This window comes from Stegodyphus dumicola, chromosome 10 (assembly GCF_044657685.1).
Source record: "Stegodyphus dumicola isolate Sdum_Otavi_A_Nest chromosome 10, ASM4465768v1".
Lineage (NCBI taxonomy): Eukaryota > Metazoa > Arthropoda > Arachnida > Araneae > Eresidae > Stegodyphus > Stegodyphus dumicola.
Genome location: NC_140777.1, coordinates 136,830,955 through 136,854,754, shown reverse-complemented (window position 1 = coordinate 136,854,754; position 23,800 = coordinate 136,830,955). Strand labels below are relative to the sequence as shown.

General features: G+C 30.0%; 2 protein-coding genes across 10 annotated transcripts in view; one reads left to right on the top strand and one right to left on the bottom strand.

Annotated features, from left to right (window-relative positions):
• LOC118182990 (phospholipid-transporting ATPase ABCA3-like) overlaps nt 1-12,977 on the bottom strand; it is a 114,614-nt gene extending 101,637 nt beyond the window's left edge. Inside the window, exons 1-3 of one of the 2 annotated variants that reach the window (XM_035352388.2) lie at nt 12,629-12,977; nt 11,676-12,006; nt 5,283-5,407 (exon numbers count right to left, since the gene is read on the bottom strand). In XM_035352388.2, the coding sequence (XP_035208279.2) occupies nt 5,283-5,407; nt 11,676-11,988 (438 nt within the window). In that variant the 5' untranslated portion in view covers nt 11,989-12,006; nt 12,629-12,977. The remainder of the gene's footprint in view (nt 1-5,282; nt 5,408-11,675; nt 12,007-12,628) is intronic. The other variant, XM_035352394.2, reaches the window with a different exon arrangement.
• Nucleotides 12,978-12,999: 22 nt separating this feature from the next.
• Nucleotides 13,000-23,800, top strand: part of LOC118183007 (betaine-homocysteine S-methyltransferase-like) — a 30,313-nt gene continuing 19,512 nt past the window's right edge. For 4 of the 8 annotated variants that reach the window (XM_085825580.1, XM_035352404.2, XM_035352430.2 and 1 more), the window contains exons 1-4: nt 13,294-13,711; nt 13,823-13,879; nt 19,992-20,091; nt 21,492-21,559. In XM_085825580.1, coding sequence (XP_085681706.1) covers nt 20,005-20,091; nt 21,492-21,559 — 155 coding nt within the window. In that variant the 5' untranslated portion in view covers nt 13,294-13,711; nt 13,823-13,879; nt 19,992-20,004. The other 4 variants (XM_035352425.2, XM_035352438.2, XM_035352418.2 and 1 more) reach the window with 3 other exon arrangements.

The window sequence follows — 23,800 nt, the reverse complement described above, 5'->3', positions numbered from 1 at the left end:
AGAAAACATAAGCTAAGAGACTAAACTGCATAATGATGACCATCAGCAAGGGATGCTTAAAGAATTTTTACCCCAAATTAAGAGTCCTTCTGGGCAAGCCCAGAAGAACTATAATTTTGTTTTGGCATTTTGCATTGAAAACTTTGAATGTTGGTTTACTTTTCAAATTGTTGCCACCAAACATTATCACCATGTGTTATATTTAAATATATTAAATAATGAAGAATTTGCATAAATGTATGTAATGTTTATCCCTTTGTTATAAAACAATGGTACCTACAGCCTTCAAATTTTGAATAACGTAATCTTCCACTGAATATGGGCATCTGGAAGCCCTAATTTGGAATTTGAAACTTGTTTTATTACCCCTTTTCATTCTGTAACACTTCAACAAATTTTTGATAAACAAGATCAATAATTTCAAACCAAGCAGTGGCAAAACTGTATGGGGGAAAAAAGCACACGAAACTGTGTATTGGAAATTCTAAAGATATGCTCATTTTAAAATTATTCAGTGGTATTGCTGTTGAATTGAATTTTATAGTTTAAGTGCAAAGAACATTTAATAAATACAGATAACACAAAAATGTAAAAAAAAAAAATGCCCTTTTGGGCATAATGTAAAATCTGAAAGCTCTCAGATTTTTTTTTTTTTAAAGAGATAAAGAGAGAACTTTGTGCTTATGCTTACAAGTATAATAGTCCAGAGAAATTGATATTGGTTTCAGCCTCAAATGCAACAGACCATAGTAGAGATAGTTTGTCAGGATTATTACATGAGTTGTATTTAGAATTTCTTTTTCTGACAAAATTTCTTTTCTTTACCAGGAAAACGTTTTTTGCTGTTTTCAATTCCCGAGAAAAATTTTACTTTTTGTTATTTTGAAGGAATAAATTTCTTTCAATGAACAATAATTCCTTAATACTGGTAATAAAAAGAGAAACCATCTTATTCCCAAGGTGCCAAACAATGATGAGTTTGAACACTAATTGTACATATTTAGAGTCAGAATTACTGAAGTCTATTATGATGATTATGTTATCAATAATCCAATGCTGATTTTTCCTCCCCAATGAGATACAAATTAAGACAGTCCTGCATAATGCTTTTTGAAACAGAACTGATTTTTTTTAAACTTCATATATATGTATATATATATATTTTTTTTGGGGGGGGGGTGGATAAATATGCAATTTGTACTATTTCTCAAGTGCATAACTTATGAGTAGATCAGTAAATAAAAAATGGTGGTTCAGTGAAAAACAACACTTAAACAATCTTTTCTCCAAAATCAGAAACATTGCTTATGCATTGTTTCTGAAAAAGGAGTTCCAAAGACAACAGTTTTCAATATTATGAGCACAATAATTATCCTAAAAAGCATTTGAATAATACACGTTGAAACAGAACAAGCATTTTCTGCAAGTAGGTTACATGTTAGAAGACTGAAAATTAATCTTTGCTAAAAGCACTGACTTTTAGATTTTTTAAAAAACATTATAGTTTAAAGGTTTGAAGTTTTCTTCAGAAAAGTAAGTATAGAATTTTACAGAAGAAAGTTTCACTTTAAAAGATACTTAATTTTGCATTATCATTTCACAAATTTATTTTAGCTGCTTAACTAACTGCAAGTTAATTTTAATCACAAAAATATAAACACTGAGTATTTTTAAACTCATATAATTTTCTTGGGATACCAGGAATCTGAAAAATTTCCTCTCAAGGAAGGGGAAAAAGATATACCTTTGATAAATTTATCTGATACAGAGTTAGCCATCCAAAGCTAAGGCACGTCTACAGCATATTGAGCCTAAGAGCAGACATATGGTTATTTTAGAGACTCATTGCAAAAACACCATCAGTCGTTACAGTAGTACAAAAACATGACTCTGGTCTAGTATCTATGAACTGCTTTCTTCAATGAGCCATTTTTTCCCTTACAGAGTACGTTATCTCAGGATATGCATTCTGCCAACACTAATTTATAGCAATGATACATGGATTGATCCCATACCTCTGTACTAAGTAGGAAGCAGGAAATTAAACCAAAAAGCTTCTAAAAATGAGATCTCACTGACTTCTCATAAACCACATGCACATCTCAAATCCACAAGTGGCAGAGTTTTGAAAATTTGAAATCACTGATCCGGCCACCTTAAGCCAACCCCTCACTGATCCAGCTTTGGGTCACCACTCCTGGAGGTACGGAGTCCACGACAAGAGAGATAGCCTTTTGAAGAATCTGTCATTGGCCATTACACTGCCCACTCAGATGGCCGGAGCCACTACCATCTGGGATAGCCATGGAGATAAAAAAGGAAGGAGTGGCCAAACCAGCATTAGAAGTGAAGCACTGCTCCAAAGCTTCAGTCACTAGATGGGGTGTTTTTTGTTTACATTCAGAAGCTCACTTGACAGCACTCTGATAGTATTTGGACACACGACGGTTCCATACAAATAAAAAAAGGGGACACTTCCGCATGAAAGAAACATTACTAGTGTCATGGATAATAGCAATTTGTATAGTTTAGTGACATTTACACAAAAATCACATCTTGGTTATTTTTCGATAACTAACAACAGCGATTTTGAATGTGAATTTGTTTTATAAAATTCTAAGCTGTTGAACTACAAAAATATAGATTTTAGCAAAAACGTTATGCTTAAAATGTTATGAAAAAACCTTACCGTACCTTTAAAATTACATCTTTCGATACCCTTGATACAGTATTCACTATTTATGTTTCAAATGCCAAAATGTTTTAAATAAAGTAATTTTTTTTCACATCCACATATTATTGTAACATGCACTTTTTAAAATTAGTGTAAATTATTTTACTCGAAAAATATAGTGAATGCAAAGAAGTAAAGACTTCCACATGCCAGAAATGAAAAATATGAAATATATATGGGTATTTATGCAAGTGCTTACAAAAAGCATGCATCTGCTTTTAACAAAATAGGTAAATATTTATTAATTTATTCATAAATGTATTTGAAATGAAGGATTTATTCATTCATAAACAACTGTGAAAGTTACTGTGAAGAAATCCAGTTATTAAATGCATCTAAATTTATAATGACTATAAATATTATCTAAATATATAATATCCTTAACATTGAATTGTAAACATAAATTGACATCCTGTTGACAAATACGTTATAAAACTATTTAAGCAAGAATTCTTCGTACTGGAAAGGAATCTGTTAGAAGGTATTGTAAAGCAATTTCTATGAGATGCGTACTTAAGAAAGTAATAAGGAAGAGTTTTGGAATATGTATTGTTGAAATTAAGGGTAAAAAAAAATCTAATAAGTATAATTAAAAGAATTATTTCATTACATTTTATAATAACTCAGTTACAAGTTATTTTAAGTTAAAAAATATTAAAAAAATATTTCTTATTTTATTCCCTTTCAGAAATATTCAGAGAAAGTTAAGTACTATTTAAAGTATTTCGCTATTACAATAAAAGGTGCTCTAATTTGAAATGGACCGAATAGAGCATTAATTATAAATTTTTCGATTTAAAAGATGCTGCAGAAGGTAAAAAATCATGTCATATCTGAGGAAGTATTTTAGGAAGAAGCTCTATAAATAGAAAAGAAATAATGCATAATTTTAGTATTAATAATACAATAAACTTTGATCTTAATTTTTGTATTCCTTAATCAAATAAAATTGAATTACCTTAAAATTTCTTTCTAATGTAATTAACAAAAACTTGTGAAAATATTTCATTCAAATTAAACCATTCTGGGCAAACTGTTCTGTAAAAAGTATATAGCATTTAATTCCGTTCAGAATGAAATGTTGTTTAAAAGTGCATTGTTTTCATATAGTTAGGACTCTGAAGTATTGTAGAAAAAGAAAATATATATATTTATATGCATATTTACGATATAAGTACAAAATATTTACATCCAATGGTAAATTACCCAATGCTTTGGTCACCAAAGAAGGAATCACCAGTGCTTCAAAGTAGGGTATAAGGGAAACCGGTTTAGGGCCACTCCATCTAACTTCCTACCTCCATGGAGATAGCATAGGTTGTCCTTTCTGCCAGTAGGAACCAGGTTTATGTATTTTATGGCCAGAATCATGATGTCAGAGATAATACTGAGATAATACTAAGCCTGTATATGTAACCTTAGGAATATCTATATTTTTTAATACCAAGCTTTTCACTGAAGAACACTGCAGGGACGATGAACAGAGGCAAATAAAATGCATAACCTCTGAAAACAGATATCCAGATGTAATTGTTGGACACTAAATGGCTAGTCAGGACAGTTCTATGGTTTAAGACACATTTTCATTGAATCCTTACTTTTGATTCCTTTAGAGAATATTCTGAATATAAGTAGTTACCTCTTAATTGCTACAGATCATACATATTCATTCAAGAAGCCAGTGTTCTTGGACTGCAATAGCATTTGTCATCATGATGATGCTACTTGAATACTGCATACTTTGTATACATCCTGACACTATGCCAGAACTGCCCATCAGAGGTTTTAAATAAACTGTTAAGGTACATCTTTGGTTATTTGTTTCGTCTAATCTTATCTCTAATGAACATATGTTGCGCTAACTTAGATTGACATTATGGTCTGCAATATCAGAGATACACACTGCAACCTTTTGCCAATTTACTGAATCTCATCCTTCATTAGCAGGGTTAAATACTTCCTACATGGAATGCATACTATGGATCTCAGCAGGTTACTATAATGATTTAACAAGACCCTGTATAAATAACTATATTTTTATTTTGTATTATTTAATACATCTACTCCATCTATCTCAAAATATGTTGTTGTATGTTATTTAAAACTATGTAACAGTTATTATTAAGCATTATGTTACAGTTATTGTAAAGCATAAAACAGAATAAAATCTTATCATACAATTAACTACAATGGGACAATAAAAAATTATATTAATTTGTACAGAGATAAAACTAACTTTTTACAAAATTACAAGGTACCATAAACAACTTGACAAAAGAAAATGAATTCAGTTAATTAACGTGTATACCACTTGCTTAGTTATTATATGAAAAATATTTTTATTATATACATATTATATATATAAGCACTTTTTGCTTTTTACCTATGAATTAAAAATATAGAACATTCATTTAAATCCAAGAATACACAGTTCTACATTTTAATACTAAAACCTAAATAAGTACCTAATATTTGCATGAAAATAATGCTTCTGGAATACTAGTTAAACATATATTAGTACAGGAAATTAAAAGAAAAAAAAACTTACTTTATATTTAATATTTTCTGTATCATTAATCCCATTTTCTATAATGCTGTCAAAAACTATACCAGAAAGTACTACAGATGTATTATTGGAATAATGTTCCAGCATAAGATCTTCATTTTTGAAACCTAAAACCAAATATAATTTAATTTCAGTATTCTGATATTGGAAGACAATTTAAAGTTAGACGCATAAACATGAAAGTGAGAAATACTGAGAACTAATCAGGCATTTTATTAGTTACTATTTAATTATTTACCTTTTTTCATCAGTTGGGAACATTGATATAAAAATGTTTACATTACTTATTTTTCTATATTTTGCCGAATATATCATTTACTTCAGCAACTATTTGAGTGAAATATTTTTTAGTAACTTGCTTCCAGAAGGGGGGGGCATGGCATTTACTTTTTACGATAAAAGAGGTTTTCTGGAATTTCCGATTTCTTTCAGTTCATTATTATGGAAATCACAAAGTTTTAAAATAATACAATTAAAAATGCATAGTAATTGCATGTTAATTTCTTGAAGAAATTTTACAGATACAATTTATTCAATATGCATGATTAGACAAAGATTCCCTAATGCGATATTCATGTATACCCACATATACTTATTCGTATGACTATCCTATACTAATATATTGAACGAAGCAAATAAATTATATGAAAAATTTTTTCATTATAATAATTAACTTACTGGCAACAAAATATAAAATTAAAAATCAAAAAAGCAAAATATTTAATGTAAGTCAATTCAGCAAGTAAATGGTTAATAACTAATCATGTACAGGATAAGACTGAAATATGGCTACACATTTAAAGAATATGTAGTGTGCTACATATGTAGTTTCTATATACTGCACAGCAAAATGGTAAATTGAACATTAAATTTGAAATGCTATTCTTTTCTTAAATGACAATAATGTCACTGAGCTGATAAGCTAAGAAGATACTGAACATGCAACAACAAGTTACAACTGCAGAACACGTATTTGTGTTTGCTGTCATGCTATAACTAATCATTGTTCAGAATGTTCTGGCAATGATATTGATAATCATGGCAAGAACTAGAAGCATCTGAAATACTAATCAATTTAAGCTGATTGAGTGAGTCTGTTTAGTATAGCAGTATATGGCTCTCCAGTTTAAAACCTGATATTTCAATGACATTATCTCACGTTCCTTAGTCATAGTACAGTCAAAAGTCTTTAATCCATCCATAATCCAGACCTCAAAGCTACAAACTTTCTGCGCATGCGCATAATACCTTTACGCATACGCATAATATGCATGTGTGTTTAATGTATAACGGATGGTATAAGCTAAGCTAAAATTATCTAATTATTCATTTCAGTTAATGTTCCAGATTGCGTTTTTCCTTAATCTTCGAACAGGATCCGGTTTATTATTTTTTGCAGACTGTTAGAGCAATTTTATAAAAGAAAGCTTGAAATTTCGATTATGTCAAATAGAATTTCTGATGCTGGAGCTCCCAAAGGATCTACAAAGCGAAAGTATGTTTCGATGTCCATCAAACAAAAAGTGGAATTGCGGCAAAAAATGGATAAAGACATATCCTTTGTTTCTCTAACCATTCCGAAATCTGTTTATCAATTTCACGCTGCTCTGCTGCGGGGGGGGGGGGGGGGGGCGACGCCGTGGTACGCAATGAATTGGAAGTTGATCTGTCATCCTTATCTTCAGGGCAGATGTTTTTATTTTATTTGGCTTATAATTCCTTACTAAATGTAGGATTTCATCTCGATGTACTCCATCTTTGATATGATTTAAATCAAATTCCTCATCATTATAATTTGCTTCCGATAGTGAAGAAAGTGAAACAGAGGTTATTGAAAAAAAAAAAAAAAAATTCGATTGACAAATTAGTCAGTATTCTCGACACAGCAATTATAAGACTTGAACAGCGGAACTTTGTAACTGAACAAGAAATTATGTCTGTTTATAGAATTAAAAGAATATGTAGTGTGTATAGTAAAGTATTAGCACATAAAACGAAGTAACTTAAACAACTTACATTGAAAGAAATTTTAATAAAGTAACCAAATAAATATTAAGCTTTTTTTTTTGTAAATTTTGATACCCTTTAGATCATAATTGCTCTTTATTTCATAAATTACCGTTTCATATTTTTAATTTTTTAATTTCTGCATGCCATCTTACCAGATTTAAACTGATGATCTATAATCCGGAAAAACCGATAATCCGGAATCACCGAAGTCCCGACGAGTCCGGATTAAACACTTTTGACTGTACCACCATCATATAGGAGGATTAAACATATAGCCATGTTTTCTGCTCAACCTGCATATTAGTAATGAACACAGCTACTTTGAAAAAAATTACAAAATAGCTTCACTTTACCAACATATGAAACTCCTTTCTATAGACTACACACAAAAATAAATTATGGATAATGTATTTCTCTCTAATAAATTAGAATGTTATCTAAGATGTTTCAAGATCAACTGGATTTAGCATTTTAGACCATTACACTAATCTATCACAATACAAAATTTCCGTATTTTACTACCTTAAGGAATGAATAGCTCTATGTCTTATATAAGATATTTAAATTGAAAACGAGGTTAAAGGTTAGAACACAAATATAAATTTAGTTAAAAAAAATATAAGGGTCTACCTATTTCTATCTCTGGGAAATGGTTACGAAAAACAAGTAAACACGATGAAGGGTACAAATTGAAAATGGAAGTGTTTAAAGAAAATCTTTAAAATAACAGCACATGAGACTAAAAATACAAATTGCAATTAAAAAACTGCCCAAAAATTAATCTCTTCTGTTTAAGGTATTTAAAGATGTATATACAGTTAGAATTTATATATACACGCACACACATATATACAGTGAAATATGTTTAATGCAAAAATGCTCAAGATGAAATATCAGTTAACACGCAATAATACAATGGTCCTGAAAAACAACTATACTGTATTTTCAAGCATTTTTTCCCTCTTAACACGAAAAAATTTTCCTTCTGGGAATGAACAAAATGTGGAAACACTAGCCGTGCAGGGTATATTTAAGAGGAGTATGAAATGAAAGAGAGGTGGTTTCACATATTTCATAGAAATGAGACTGACTTGGCTTTGAAATGTCCTCAGAATAGCCAGTGACATGAGCCAGTTTTGAATTAGCAATAGCCCTTAATGGTAAATTTTAATTTGAGTATTTCCTCACTCCATTCTAGAAATAATAATAATTTTTTCTGAACTGCATCATTTAGAGGCTAATCCATATAAAAAAACTTTCAAATAACAATGACATAAATGAGTTAAAACTCAAATAGCCAATAATAATTTTGCAGCATTGTTAATTATCCAATCAAATACATTGAAATTGAAACTAATTCATTCAGAACATAAAGCACTTTGCTTCTACCTCCTTAAGATTCTGCTTGCTGCTTTTCTTCCTATTGCCACAAAATCAAAAGTGTTACTGTTCTGGAATAGGCATGATTAACGTGCCAAGTATTTGCAGCCACAAAATGTTTAATTACAATAAAAGAAATATGATTTAAATCTGATACAACTGCATCTTATTGCATCAATATGACTTCTTCATTCTGGATCTACTATGTATGCTTCAACATCCATCTGTGTCATTCTCAAATCATCACTCTTCCACACACACACACATATATATATACAGTCAAAAGTCGTTAATCCGGACTCGTCGGGACTTCGGCGATTCCGGATTATAGATCATCAGTTTAAATCTGGTAAGATGGCATGCAGAAATTACAAAATTAAAAATATGAAACTGTAATTTATGAAATAAAGAACAATTATGATGTAAGGGGTATAAAAATTTACAAAAAAAAAAAAAAAAAAAAAAAAAAAAGAGCTTAATATTTATTTGTTTACTTTATTAAACATTTCTTTCAATGTAAGTTGTTTAAGTTGCTTCGTTTTATGTGATAATACTTTCTCTTTAATTCTATAAACAGACATAATTTCTTGTTCAGTTACAAAGTTCCGCTGTGTAAGTCCTATAATTGCTGTGTCGAGAATACCAACTAATTTGTCAATCAAAAAAATTTTTTTAATAACCTCTGTGTCACTTTCTTCACTATCAGAAGCGAATTATAATGATGAGGAATTTGATTTAAATCATATCAAAGACGGAGTACACCAAGATGAAATACTACATTTAGTAAGGAATTATAAGCCAAATAAAATAAAAACATCTGCCCTGAAGATAAGGATAGTGCTGACAGATCAACTTCATTGTGTGCCGCGGCATCCCCGACCCTGCCACAGAGCAGCATGAAATTGATAAAACTGATTTTGGAATGGTTAGAGAAACAAAGGATATGCCTTTATCCATTTTTTGCAGCAATTCCACTTTTTGTTTGATGGTCATCGAAACATACTTTCACTTTATAGATCCTTTGGGAGCTCCAGCATCGGAAATTCTATTTGACATAATCGAAAGGTTAAGCTTACTTTTATAAAATTGCTCTAACAGTCTGCAAAAAATAATAAGCCGGATCCAATTCGAAGATTAAGGACTAACGCAATCTGCAACATTAACAGAAATAATTAGATAATTTCAGCTTATACCGTCCGTTATACATTAAACGCGCATGTGTAAATGTATTATGCGCATGCGCACGTGCATATGCGCAGCCGTAAAGGTCTTACGCGCATGCGTAAACGCCTATGAGCATGCGCCAACACGACGCATGAGCAGAAAGTTTGTAACTTTGAGGTCCGGATTATGGGTGTCCGAATTAAGGACTTTTGACTGTAGTATACAGGAATACCTTGCCTAGTAAGTCTTCACTAGGTGCTGACCCCGTGACAGTACAGTTAGTTATTTGAGTAATAAGCTTTTCACTCAATACGGATTAATTCATTATTGCGTGGTTAAAAAAGATTTTGCATCAAAATAATACAGCCTAAATGTTCCCACTAAAATAAGGTCTGCCAAAATGAATGGTGCTAATTGGTCATACACATTTGCTGAGAGATATGGCAGACTCAAGCAAACTTACCCTAAGTCTCTACAACAGCTATATTGTATTATCATTTGTCATTCTCGCCATCTGATTCATGCCATTTGATTCATTATTATTATTATTTTTTTAATTTTTATTTATAATTCTTTCCTAAACCTTTTTATAATGAATGAGAAATGAAAGTCTGATACTAGTTGTGATAAACCAAACAAGTATAAATTATTGAATTTACAACAAAAGTTAGAAATTATTTAAATTCATGGGGATGGTGCATAAAATTCCAAGATTTGACCCTGTGTTTGTTTGAGTTTTTCATGAAAAGGCAATTGTTAAAACAAACATACATAACTGAGTTTAGCTATGAAAATAATTTTTAATGGAAGGTTTCATTATCAAATATTTTTTCATATTTTAAACATAAAATATAGGAAATATAACTATGCTAAAAAATAGTACTTTCTGATTATTTGGTTCCTACTGAAAGATCACGAAAACGTATTCGTGAGGCAAAGTAGAATGTTGCCAAAATGGTTATATGGCAACCCAGGCAAGCATGTTTCCTTTTGGCTGGTGCAATGCCTAAGTGCACAGGGACTGAATTAATGCAATTCTCCAATTCTTTCTTTTTTTTTGATAAGCAAACTCAGACTGCAGTATATATGGAAAGAATAACAATATAAAATGAAAGGAAATTCTCTAAAAAGGTAAGTGCTTTACTACTGATGTCATTTTCTTTTTTCAAATGATTGATTGCTTTTGTATGGAATTCTTAGTGTGCCATCAGTCTAGCAATGGCACTTACCTTTCACACATTAGACTGGCAAAATATTAGTTCTAAAGGAGTCCACAACTGCTGTACAAAGCCACCAACAAGCTTGTGATGCCAATGTAGCTAATCAAAAATTACCAAATGAAACTAAACTTAGGATATTATAAATTTGTTATTTTTAGACAGAAATATTTTGATTTCAAAATAACAGTTTTTATTGATAATATCAAAGACCACATTCTTCAAGAGGTACTAATATGGTATAACAGTATATACAGTTTAATGAAATCTGATTTAAATATTATTGAATTAAGTCTAGTTTTATTGTCACAGTTAAGAGTACCTCAATCACAAGTTGTTTTTACTCCATTTCACAAATAAAAAATATTCTTATTCCAATTAGCTATTTTCTAACTATACATAGTATGATTCTTAATGAAATCAGAATAATAAATATTTCATAAAAATAAAAGAAAATTTGTTATAGTTTTATTATATTTATTATTAATTTTCAAAACATTTCTCTTGGTTCTGGAAATAATATATCATATTTCCAATAATTTTCAAAATGTGATATTTAGAGAGAGAGAGAGGAATAGAAAAGTAAATATTTAAGACAGAATACCTGCTGTTCTAACATCCAAATCCACAGCAATATCTTCCATAACTTTAGTAATAAAATCAGCATCAGGTGCATAAAGTACTAACCACCTTTTATGCCCAGGAATAGTCAGATTTTGTGGCAGTGATGCAATACTGAATGGCTCATAAATAATCGGATCAGAAACATATTCTGAGGTGATGACAGAACGTATAAAAACTAAACACAGTGAGAAAAATGCAGGAACTCCTAATTCCAAAAGTGTAACCCAAGGATGACGAAACTGCAATTTAAAGTTTTTCCAAATAAGGAGTACAAGTTGTCTGATTTTTGCCATGATAATTTGTACTCCAATCTAAAATAAAAAATGAAGTAATTTTTTTCATAATAAAACTTGATTTGATGTATAAATAGTAAAAACATCACATGCAATGTAAGGTAAATTACAGAAGTACACCACAAAAGTAAAAAGTTCTTGAGAGAACACCAGTATAATAAACTGTTAAAATACATTATTTGAATAATGTAGATTGAATGACTGAAACATTAAAGTAAAAGACAAATCTAAAAGAATCTATACGATAAAAACACAGTAAACATATTTTTGTTTTTCAAATAAAGCTAATCATTATACCATTTAATAATACTTAACACATCAAAAACATATAGCACATTAAAAAGTATTCCTTTCTTATAATTATATACAATTATGGAAGCGCATTTATATTTCAGATATTCCTTGGTTTTGCCCAATTTAAAAGTGAAATTTTGATAAAAAAAAAAAAAAAAAAAAAAAAATACACTCGTAAGATTACCTGTCTTAAAATGTGCTTGTACTGGTGGAAAACACAGTGCTACATAACAATTTTGAAACATATAAATACTGAATGCATTACGGTTAAATTGTGTGCATATTAATGGTATTTATTTCAATTAAAAAAATTACAAAAGTAAAAAATAAAAAAATTTATTCTTACGTTTCACGTCATAGACGCATGACAATCTGAACAACACAGAAAGAAGAATTATTAGTACAAAAATAAATCTTGCAATTTCTCTATCAATTTTACTCTTTCAAACACTTTTTATTTCCGTTTTGCACCCAACACTGATAAAAGAGGGCAAAGATCAGAAATTAATCAGATAAATATTGCACTAAAAGAAACGCATAAACGAGAGATCCAGAAAAGTTGGCTAAATAATTAATGAAGCAATGCTAAAATTTGAAAATTATAGCTACGTTTAGGGAGTATACAAATCACAATTAAAAGCGAAAACATTTCAACTAGATATGCAACCCTCCCGTCAGCGGTTTGTTTACGCGCAACATGCGTTGCTACAAAAGATGTTGCCACGTACTTTAACGTTTATCAATATTCAGAAAAGATTAATCAAGCATTTAAAATTAACAATAAATTTATTATGTCTTAATTAGTCAGTTTTACTAATCGGCAAAAATCATAGCATTGATGAAGTAAAATTTCTTTTACTTTTTAATTTCTAATTTTACTGAAAAATAAATTAATGATAAAATACCTGAATAGGATTTGGCAATAAACTAAATTAGTGTCTGCTACTGTGTTTCGATTTTTGGCTTTTGATACTGACGAGACTCGGTCAAGGAATACGTATTTTAGTAACTTTTCAGAGATTTATTTTCTGTAGTTTTAAAAACTTTTATTTAGATATGATTAATATGAAATGTTTTTAAAGTATATTTTAAATTCTATTTGCTGATGTGATTGTGCAAATGAGGCTGCATATACTACTAAAAATTAAAATAGAGAATTTTGAGAGACACATTTTTGTACTTCTTGATTTCTTTTAAAAATTTATTAAAAATTATCAGACTAATTTAAGTATAATTTGATACGGTAGTCTTTAATAGGTTGTCCTGTAGTTTATACTTTCATTTATAGATTATTAATAATTAAATTAATAAGCCTAAATTATTAGCATGCTGCATAAAATATGACATTCTGAAAAGCTTACTCCTTTCCTTGTGTTCCTTGAGGAAGTCTAATTCGATTTAAAAATAAACCTATGAAAGATGGCTTATAGTAAAAATATGAATTTTATATTCTGCTTACATTACTTAATATTTTTATTAATATGAGATGCTTTCTAGTATTTTTTAGATGCTTTAAAATTCTAACTTGTTTTTTTGATAGGTTGTTTTTAGAAACGAATTTTTAGTTTTTGGACATTGAGAATTGCATTAAATAATTGTAAGTTTTGTTGTTAAACTTTGTTAAATTAGTATTTATTACTATAGAGTGAATTTTGAGACCATTAAGTTTTGAAATAATAAATAAATAAATATTTATGTGCAATTATGAGACTTTTTTTCAAAATGGTGAAAAATGTGTTATTTGAAATACATTGCATTAAAAGTTACATATGATTAGTTATGATATGAAAGTCTTGAAACATTCAGTTAATCAATATTCATTCATATTACTAAAATAGTTTATTTTTTTAAAATTTATTTTTTTAAAGTTTAAAGTTGCATTCAATGAGCATTAATTTAAATGAATTAGTATTAAAAGTTTTAATTCATTCTAAACTGAAGGCAAGGTGGTACTGATGCTTGCCCCTGTTTTTTTTTTTTTTTTTTTTTCTTTTTTATCAACATAATGCATACTGAGGGCAAAACTAAACCTATTTTTAGTTGCTAAATTTAAAGCTAATTTAAAATTTTCTAGCATAGTTACGACCTCATATCTGCATGAAAAAGGGAAAATAATACTAATCTGTTCTTTGAACTTTTTAATGCATCTTTAGTTACATTTAGCCATAACATAGTGAGTTAGGCTTTAACAAAGTGAAATGCAACCATTCAAACACATCCATTACTCTTGTCTTACTGGAAAACTCATGACTACGAATGTCTACATGTGTGTTTCAAACCATTCTATCAGATATGCGGATGAAAATTGTCATTGGGAAACTAAGATGTATTCTCACCTTTCAGGTTGCTCTTCAGATTTATGTGTTTTTCTTTCCTCGCACCATTTTTAATAAGTATCATTCTCTTCTCTATCTCTCTCTCTATATATATGTTACCGTAAAAGACCAAAATTGGAGAACGTCGACTTTCACTGGAGAATGTCAACATTCACTAAATACTTGAGTGAAAGATCGAATATTTCATTACATTCTTGTACATTCGGACCTTCACCAGTGTATGTCGACAATCACAGATATGCTGTGGTGTAGGTCGAAAAGAGAGGAGTATATGTACACGCTGTCATTGCTAAAGGAAGTGTTCCACAAATAAATGCAGTTTTAAAAGCAAGGGCCTCTTGTGCAATTCAAAGTGTCATAATAGTTTAAGTTGTTGAAATAAATAAGATTTGAATCACATAATTTAGTAAGTTTTTAACTTCTATTATTTTCCTTTCTCATTTTGAATGTAGTGTGTGTTTTAAGTTCTTATGTTCTTAAGTTCTTATTTTAAGTCTCAAGTGCGTTTTTTTGTGACTGAATTACGGAGAAGAATATATAATATATAACATATATTCTTATATGTTCAACATTCACCATTAGGGCATGGTGAATGTCTACATTTACCGTTGTAAGTCAGAAATAAAAGGATTTGGAAAATATTTCGGACATACACCAAGCGACTATGTGAATGTTGACATTCACTAGTAAAAGTCGATATTTCTCCAGATTTCGATGTTTTACCGTAACATATATATATGTAACACATATATATCTAATAATTCGGTAGATGACTTCGTAAAACAGCTGCATGGATAATTAAAATCAGAGAATGGAGCCCAAAATCTTTCAGGCATGGCTGTTGATTTAAATACATTATTTTCATAACAGAGCAAGACTTGATGCACATAAATAGATTCACACAGCATCATTTATCAGTGCAAGATGCATCCCACAATTCTGTAAAGCTTACATGTTCTTAGACAAAATATGGAGCAGAAAACAAACTATGCATGGGTACCAGCAAGGCAACACTGGAAAAAAGACTGCACATTAGTATCAGTGATACTTAAATACTTGATTTCTTTATTTAAATTCTGGATCAGTACTAAATTAAGATTAATAATTTTGAAATACATATTTTATATCACACACACACATATATATGTGTATGTGTGTGTGTATATATATATATATATAATATAAAATATCTATTTTTCAAATAATAAATTAATAATAACCCTTTAACTCCCATCTTCATTCTGAAAATAATTACATTTCTGGACTGTGTCATTTTTAGATTAGTTTGTACAATGAAGCTTCCATAATGCTGATGGCATAGTAATTGGGAACCTAAACTCTGAGAACTGATACTTTTCTAACTCAAACTCAAACCTTCCTTTTCGTGAGCTTCCATATTGGATAACTATGCACTTTAGCATCTCTCTCTTATGCTACTAGAATGTAATTTCTCTGTGCTCGCTTCCTATTGCAAAAGTATAAAAAATGTAAATGTTCTGCGAATAGGCACGACTAGAGTGTCAAGTGATTGTGGCAACAAATGTCATCTGGAAATAAAAATGGAATTAAAACTACCTTGACTGCCAAGTTTCTTAGTCTTTACGAATTCTATGTTCTAAGCATCTTTGCAGTCAGCATTTCTATGCTTCTATGTCTCCGTTTCTACATCAGTACTTCTCTGAAATTTGCTTTTATTACATATATATTGTGTGTAATATATATATGTATACACTCTTTTGCAAAAAAATCGAAGCACCATGAAGGAAGTCGTTATTTTTGATGAGATTGAATATGTGTATAGCTCATACTCAGATAAAAAAATTATTAAAAAATCAAGGTCATAGTACCTGTTCATAGCTCACAATCACCCATTCAGTGTTCAAATTAGTAATTGGTCAAACTGCCCCTGGTAGCAATGCATACTTGAATTCGTAGAGGCAAGGAGTGATAGAGGTTCCTAATGTCATCCTGCGACACATTCTGTCAGGCATTCATCAGTTGTCGATCCAGGTCCAAGACATGCTCAATTGGTGAAAGGTCTGGTAACCTTGCTGGCTAAGGAAGAGTATCAACCACACAGAGACAGTCCATAGATATGTGAGCAGTATGTGGCGCGGCATTATCTTGTTAGAAAATGGCCTCAGGAGGACGTGCCATGAAGGATAATGCTACCGGCTGCAGGATGGTATCAACATATCATTGAGCTGTTGAAGATGTATGGAGGATGATTAAAGATGACCTACTGTCATAAGAAATGGCACCCCACCATCACACCAGGGGTTATTGGCTGTATGCCTTTTTAAAACAAAGGTTGATTGGGACTGCTGGCCTGGTCTTCTCCAGGCACGAACACAGTGGTTATCTGCTTTAAGAGTGAAGCGGGATTCATTGCTGAACACCATACAATGTCAGTCTGATGGCAGCCATGATGATCGGCTGTGACACCATTCCAGACAACTCTGCCAATATTGTGAGGTCAAAGGAAAACATCTTAAAGGCCTCTGTGAGCGTAACCACACCTCAGCCAGATGACGATGACGATAGCCATGAGATGGGGGATGGTACCATAAGAGGTTATAGACGTGGCCGTAGTGCATTGAATAGTTGACAATGATACCGTTGGGACAGTTCATGGCCTGGTGAACAATCATCCTATTTTGTGTCGCATTTGTGATCCAGAGCCTTCGTTTCATCCAGAGCTTTCATTTCGTTGGCAATTTCCTTGTGGCAACCATTGCTGCCAATATCTTTCCACAGCAGTGTCTGTACACTGCAGGTGGCAGCCTATTGCTCAGTATGACCACCCAGCTTCATGCACCTCTACAATGCGACCATGGTCGAAGTTATTTAGTTGTCTGTAAGATCTTCGATATTGTCGTAATGGAATCTTTAGTTGCTTCTTTATGGAATTACAATGGCAGCAACAAAAAAGATAACTTTTCCGCCTCTATTACTGGTTTTATACTTTGCAAATTGCGCACTAAAAATGCACACTGTAATCGCAACTCCTATTCATTTGCCTCGAAACTTTGAACATTTGCATGTTCGATCAAGATGTTTTTGCATACCAAATTTCATCATGATCTCAAAGATCTTTCTTGGTGCTTTGATTTTTTTACAAAAGAGTGTATATCAGAGATCATATTTTTCAGTTCCAAAGAATATATTCTAACTATGCCTTACTTCAACTGAAACATTTGAATGAAAAATATGAAGGACAATTGAATGGCCCTAATAACATAAATAAGGAAACGTTGCTCACTGATAGAAAAGTCTTCCAGAGTGTTATTGGGAACTGCTTGGGAAGATGAAACTGAAAGATGGAAGGCCAGTTGCTTTAGATGTTTACAATTTATTCTTAAAATACAGTTTTTGAAATTAAATTCTGCATAATGTAGTTTTGCTTCATTTTCCTCAAAACTGCAGAAAGTATTATTTGTTATAAAAGGAACATTTCTAGATCTGTGAAGAAGCACTTAAAACCTAAAAGTGAGTATCTCATATTAAATACTGTTCTGTCAAGAAAAGGCAACTGGAGTAATGAAATAAACTTCTAGAATGTCATCAATGATTTTGCTTACAGAAAAGCAAACAAAATAGCACTTTAAAATGGTTAAAGTTTTATTTTTAAAGTTAACATAAAGCTTTTATTTATTTCACTTTATGTTGTTTTATTATTTTATAGATTTGATTTGATTTTTTTTTTTTGCTTGCATTGAGGATAGATACGGAAAAGCTCTAGCTGTATCCCTGCTTTGGATACTTACACTTCTGTGTTAAATTTGTCTTTGTTGTGCATCTACAGAGTGTTTCAAACATCTTTGTGCCAGGCAGCAGCATGTAGCCAATATGTGTTCAATTCAATTTTCTTAAACTTTGATTAATAAAATCAGGCACATCATTTTATTTATTTCTATGATGTAATGAGTAATCTTCTGTATTATAGGAGCTTTTCAAAATGGTGTCCATTTATTTGCAGGCATTTCTGGTATCTTTTCATGTTTCAAATGTAATGCTGTAATGGTTCTCCAATTTCAATAACTTTCTTTTCTGTTAAAACTCCTTTTTTTTCCCTTTATGAACTTTGTCATTGAATGACCCAGTTTCTCTTAATCTAAGATTTCTGAATGTATTCTTATGAGGAACCAGAATACCAGGGAATTTTTCTATGGATTGTCTACACACTTCTCTAGGAGTATCTGTTTTTGCATGTCACGTGCAAAAATGTTTATTCAAGTGTAAACTTTTGGGAGTGTATTGCACATACAATAATAAGCACCTTACGACCACATCTGAACTCACTTCAAGCTAAAGCCAAATTAATTCCCATACAACTTGAAAGAGAGTCAGAGACATTGATAGCCTCAACTGGTGCTTACCTTCTACTGCTCTGAAAATCTTGAGTACCAAAGAAAATCATTGGTGATATTTACGATTCTACTAGTTTGTGTTGTCAGAAGTTTCAGAACCAAAAGGATGATATGCATTGGCTGATACAAAGATGTTTGTAGTGCGCTGTACCATTCTTCTCATCTTCATTAGTCTATAGTAACCAAATTCATTTTTTCATTTCCTTGTTAGAGAAAAGTGATTTTTATTGCTACATTTTCTACAATCTTCAGGAAGTTAGGGGCCTGTTTTTATAAAAGTCTGCTAGAGATTAGAATAAGAGTAGCATTGAATGCATACCACTTGCACCAAATAGCTCATGCTAATGAAGCTTAATAGGAATGTATGAGAGATGGATTTGTGGTATAAAACTGATGATAGTCAATGAACTGAAAGTAGCCATTCAAAAAGAATGTACTCGAATACCAAACAAAATCACTGTGGTATTTGCGATTCTACTCGTATGCGTTATCAGCAGCTCTTGAACCAAAAGTGTGATTGGTTTAAGCACATGCAATGATTTATGAAGGTTTACATGCAATGATTTATGAAGGTGTTTTCTTTAATTTGGCTTATAAAATTTAAATATACCTGAATAAACAATGTATTCATAAGCATTCAAAATGTATATGTTATTTTTGTGAAATTCTGTGCTTCTGGTTTCTAAAGTAACATTATCTATAAGAAAAATTGTCACTTGATATCTTTATCATAACTTCATGAAATTATTATTGTTATCATCCCAAGTTCAAACAAAATTATGATAAATATATCAGATGATTTTAAAATTAAGCATCCTGTTTTTTTTTTTTTTTTTAAAAGCTTCTGTTTAAAGGATATGTTTAATTTTTGCAAAAGTGTTAAGGTTTCACAACTTACTTATCTGAAATTATAAGTGTTTGCTGCATTGCTACATATTTTATTGATATTTTATTTTGACACTTTTAAGTCTGTTTCATGCATTCTTTTGGTCGTATCTTTTAGTTCATCTGCAGGGATGTGGAATGAATGTATCAAAAAATGTATCACTGTTTTAGACGGAGGTTTTTCTACAGAATTGGAAAGGAATGGTTTCTCTTTTCTGGTTTGTCAAACCTGTTGTTTATTTCTTTTTAAATACCTCTTTTGACATTATAGTTAATTTTGATTTTACTTTTTGACTTAAAAAATGCTTTCTTTAAATATGTTGAGGTTATTTTATTTATTTTATTTTTTATTTAGGTTAAGAATATATTATGTTAAGAATATTTTTAGTAACAATTCATGATTTTATGGCAAAAACTTATCTTTGTTTAATTAAATGCAATAAAATGTAAAGTAATTAAATAACCTTCTCTAAAAAATCTAGGAAAAAGTATGGTGGAATGCTTATTTGAATGCACAGTATGTTACACTTTCTTAATGATGATGGATATTCAGTTTTTTAATAATTACTTTAATTTTTGTTTTCTGCTCTTTCTGAAAATATTAAATTTTCTATTTTTATTGCTGTTGGGAAATAAAATTTAGCTTCCAGATTCCAAACTCGCAGATGTCAAAATAGATCTTGCAGCAAGTACAAAATGTACATACATATGTGATATATGCACCTCTACAAAGAAAATAATAAATAGCCATACAAACGAAGTTAAATATACATCTAATGAAAACATTTAAACTGATTAGTTTACATAGTAGTGTTATATATAAATATTAAATATAAGTAAAATATAATTACTAAGTAAAAAAATATCATAAAAGTATTAAAAAAATTCTTTAGGATAATTTTGTCTGCCACCTAGGAAACTTACTAAAGCTGCTGAAAATACACCATTTCTAAAATTTTATTTTAGCCTGTTGCTGTTTCCTGTGTATGAAATCTTGGATGGTAGAAAGGAATATGTCATTTCTGAAATTCCATGGGAGCTGTGTAATGCAGCTGTAAATTCAGTGAGATTAGAGGAAATTTTCTTCTTTTTTGAACTTATCCATTCATCACCAAAATTTCAAAATAGGTTATATATAAATATATATGCAATAGCAAAAACGTGTTCTGTTTTGTAAGACTCATTTTATAATGATGTAGATTCAGTTTTGAAATTTAATTTTTTTTGTTGTTTACTATAAATAGTTTTTTTTTTTTTTTTTTATTATTTTTTTTTTTTATTTTTTAATTTTTATTACTGATATATCACCAAAAAAAAAAAAAAAAAGGTTATTGAAAGCATGAAATAAAGCTTCTTAAATTATATAGAAGATGAAAATATTTAAATTAGCAATAAAATGTTTAATATATGAATAAAATGTAAATAAAATAGTTCTAACCATGATTTTCCATGTCTAAATTTTATGTCTATTTTTTTAATTTTTTTTTTTTTTTTTTTTTAATGTTGCCTTGTTTTCTCCATGTGAATGAAACACTTCCCAACCCTGCTTTTGAACTGTCTATATTATATATTTAATTTAGTTTTTATTTATCACTTAACATGTCTTTTATTTTTTCAGCATGATCCTTTATGGAGTGCTACTGTTCTTCATACAAATCCTGAAGCAATTAAAGATGTCCATAAAAGGTGACCACATTAAATTCTATCTAATACTTTGTGTATGATAATTCAGATATATTAATAACATATTCATGTTAAACATTTTAACTCTGACCTATTTCATTTTGATAGGCATAAATTTATTATTATTTATTTTAGGTTAATTTGAAATTCTATGTTTTAATTTTAGTGGGAAGTTTTAATGGAAGTAGAGAAGACTAAATATTAATATTTGTTTAATACTGAATAAATGTCTGTAAATATTACCATTTCATTTTAGAGACTTATATGCAGCATAGCAATTTGTTTCATTTTAAGTCAAAAGCCACATATTAATATTTTTTTTTTTGCAATCATTCAGTATAATGTGATTTTCATATAAAAATGAGGACTATTGAGTTGGTTGCTTACAAATGGGAGTACTGCTCAGAAACAAAAAGTTCTTCTATAAGGTTACATCATGAACAGAGACATGTACAAAACCACTAATTCTTTAGCATCTATGAGAAAATGAAACATTCCATAAGATAGTATCTGATTGATGGTGGGAAAAATTTGCTGATAATATCAGCTGATGTACAAGACAGATATGATAAATTGTGTAAAACATTAGAATTATATGACAACATAAATTTTATGAATGGTGATTAAAGTTGATGCAGAAATTTTTTGGAATAACTTGCTAAGCATGGTCATTTACCTGGAAACATTCTTAGATCACATATATACAAAAAAAATTTTGCACTATCTTGAAAATATTTAAATTAATATATGAATAAAATATTAATAAAATAGTTCTTGTAACCATTTAAATTTTTTTTTTATTTATTTATTTTTTATGTTGTCATGTTTTCTTTATTCCCTCTGTGAATGGCACTTTCCAACCCTGCTTTTTAACTCTCTACATGAAGATATACATTTAGATCTACATTTCCTAGAGAGTTTATATTTAGGATATTTTCTCTAATATTTTTAATAACCAATACAAAACTTCTTATTGATATTATTTAATTTTTGTATTTTCTAAATATTATAGTTCATAGAGAGCTCACACATCTGCTCATGATTTGTATTTCATTACTATTCATTTTATAAATTTAACAGCATAAAAATCCATTAGCTAACTAAAAAAATACACAAAAATAAAGCAGTCATATACTTGATATTAAATGTGAAAACATATGTATGCATTTGAAAGTGTGCTTAAAAATAATAGCAGTCGAATAAGTTTCACATTATAATCATTAATCTCTTATTGTCAAATTAGCACATAAGAACTCTAGTAGTATCCTACATCCCAAACATTCTATGCCCCTTGCATGTCTTTTGTTATGTCATCTAACTTTTTTTTCTATTCTTTTGCCCTTCTCTTGCAAATTAGTTTAAGTCATTTTCAGTTTTTGACCTATCTAAATGTTAATTTTTGATCAGGGCCGGATTTATGTATAAGCTACAGTCTGCAAAAAATAAGCCGGATCCAATTCGAAGATTAAGGAACAATGCAATCTGCAACATTTACTGAAATAGATAATTTGATAATTTTAGCTTATACCATCCGTTCTACAATAAACGCGCATGCGTAAACATAATATGCTCAGCCGTAAAGGTCTTACGCGCATTCGTCAACGCGACACATGCACAGAAAGTTTGTAGCTTTGAGGTCCGGATTATGGGTATCCGAATTAATGACTTTTGACTGTATAGTATAAATAGTATTAAAATATATTATAACAGACTTATAAAGGACCCCATATTTCAAATAGCTTAGGGCCTTATCAAGTCTAAATCTGGCTCTGTTTTTGATGTTTTATGGTTGGTATTTTTAATGCTCCTAGAGTTATTGCCATAAACTTCCACATCAAAGAATGATCTTCAAATTTATTACACATGAAAATTTCTACCAACTCCTTGTGGATTCGATTTTGGGTTGGACATCTATTGGAGTCATGGTATAAAGTGATAGGCTCATAATGGAATTATAATCAAGCAAATATCACTTATTCAGGGCATTTTTGGGAACATTAGGGTTTTAGAGCCAAATCTGCAATGCTCGGAGAGTTAATACATGTCCTATCCAAATCCAACTTCTGTATTTAATTTCTTCTGTTATTAGTTTCATTTATGCACATAATTTGGTATAATCAAAAGATCTTTGACATTTTATCTATTAAGAATTTAATATATATTTTTTTAATTTCATTAAGTTCTTAGTTGCTATAAAAAATTAATTTTGAAGTTGAATTGGAAACTAGTAATTTTAGCTTTAAG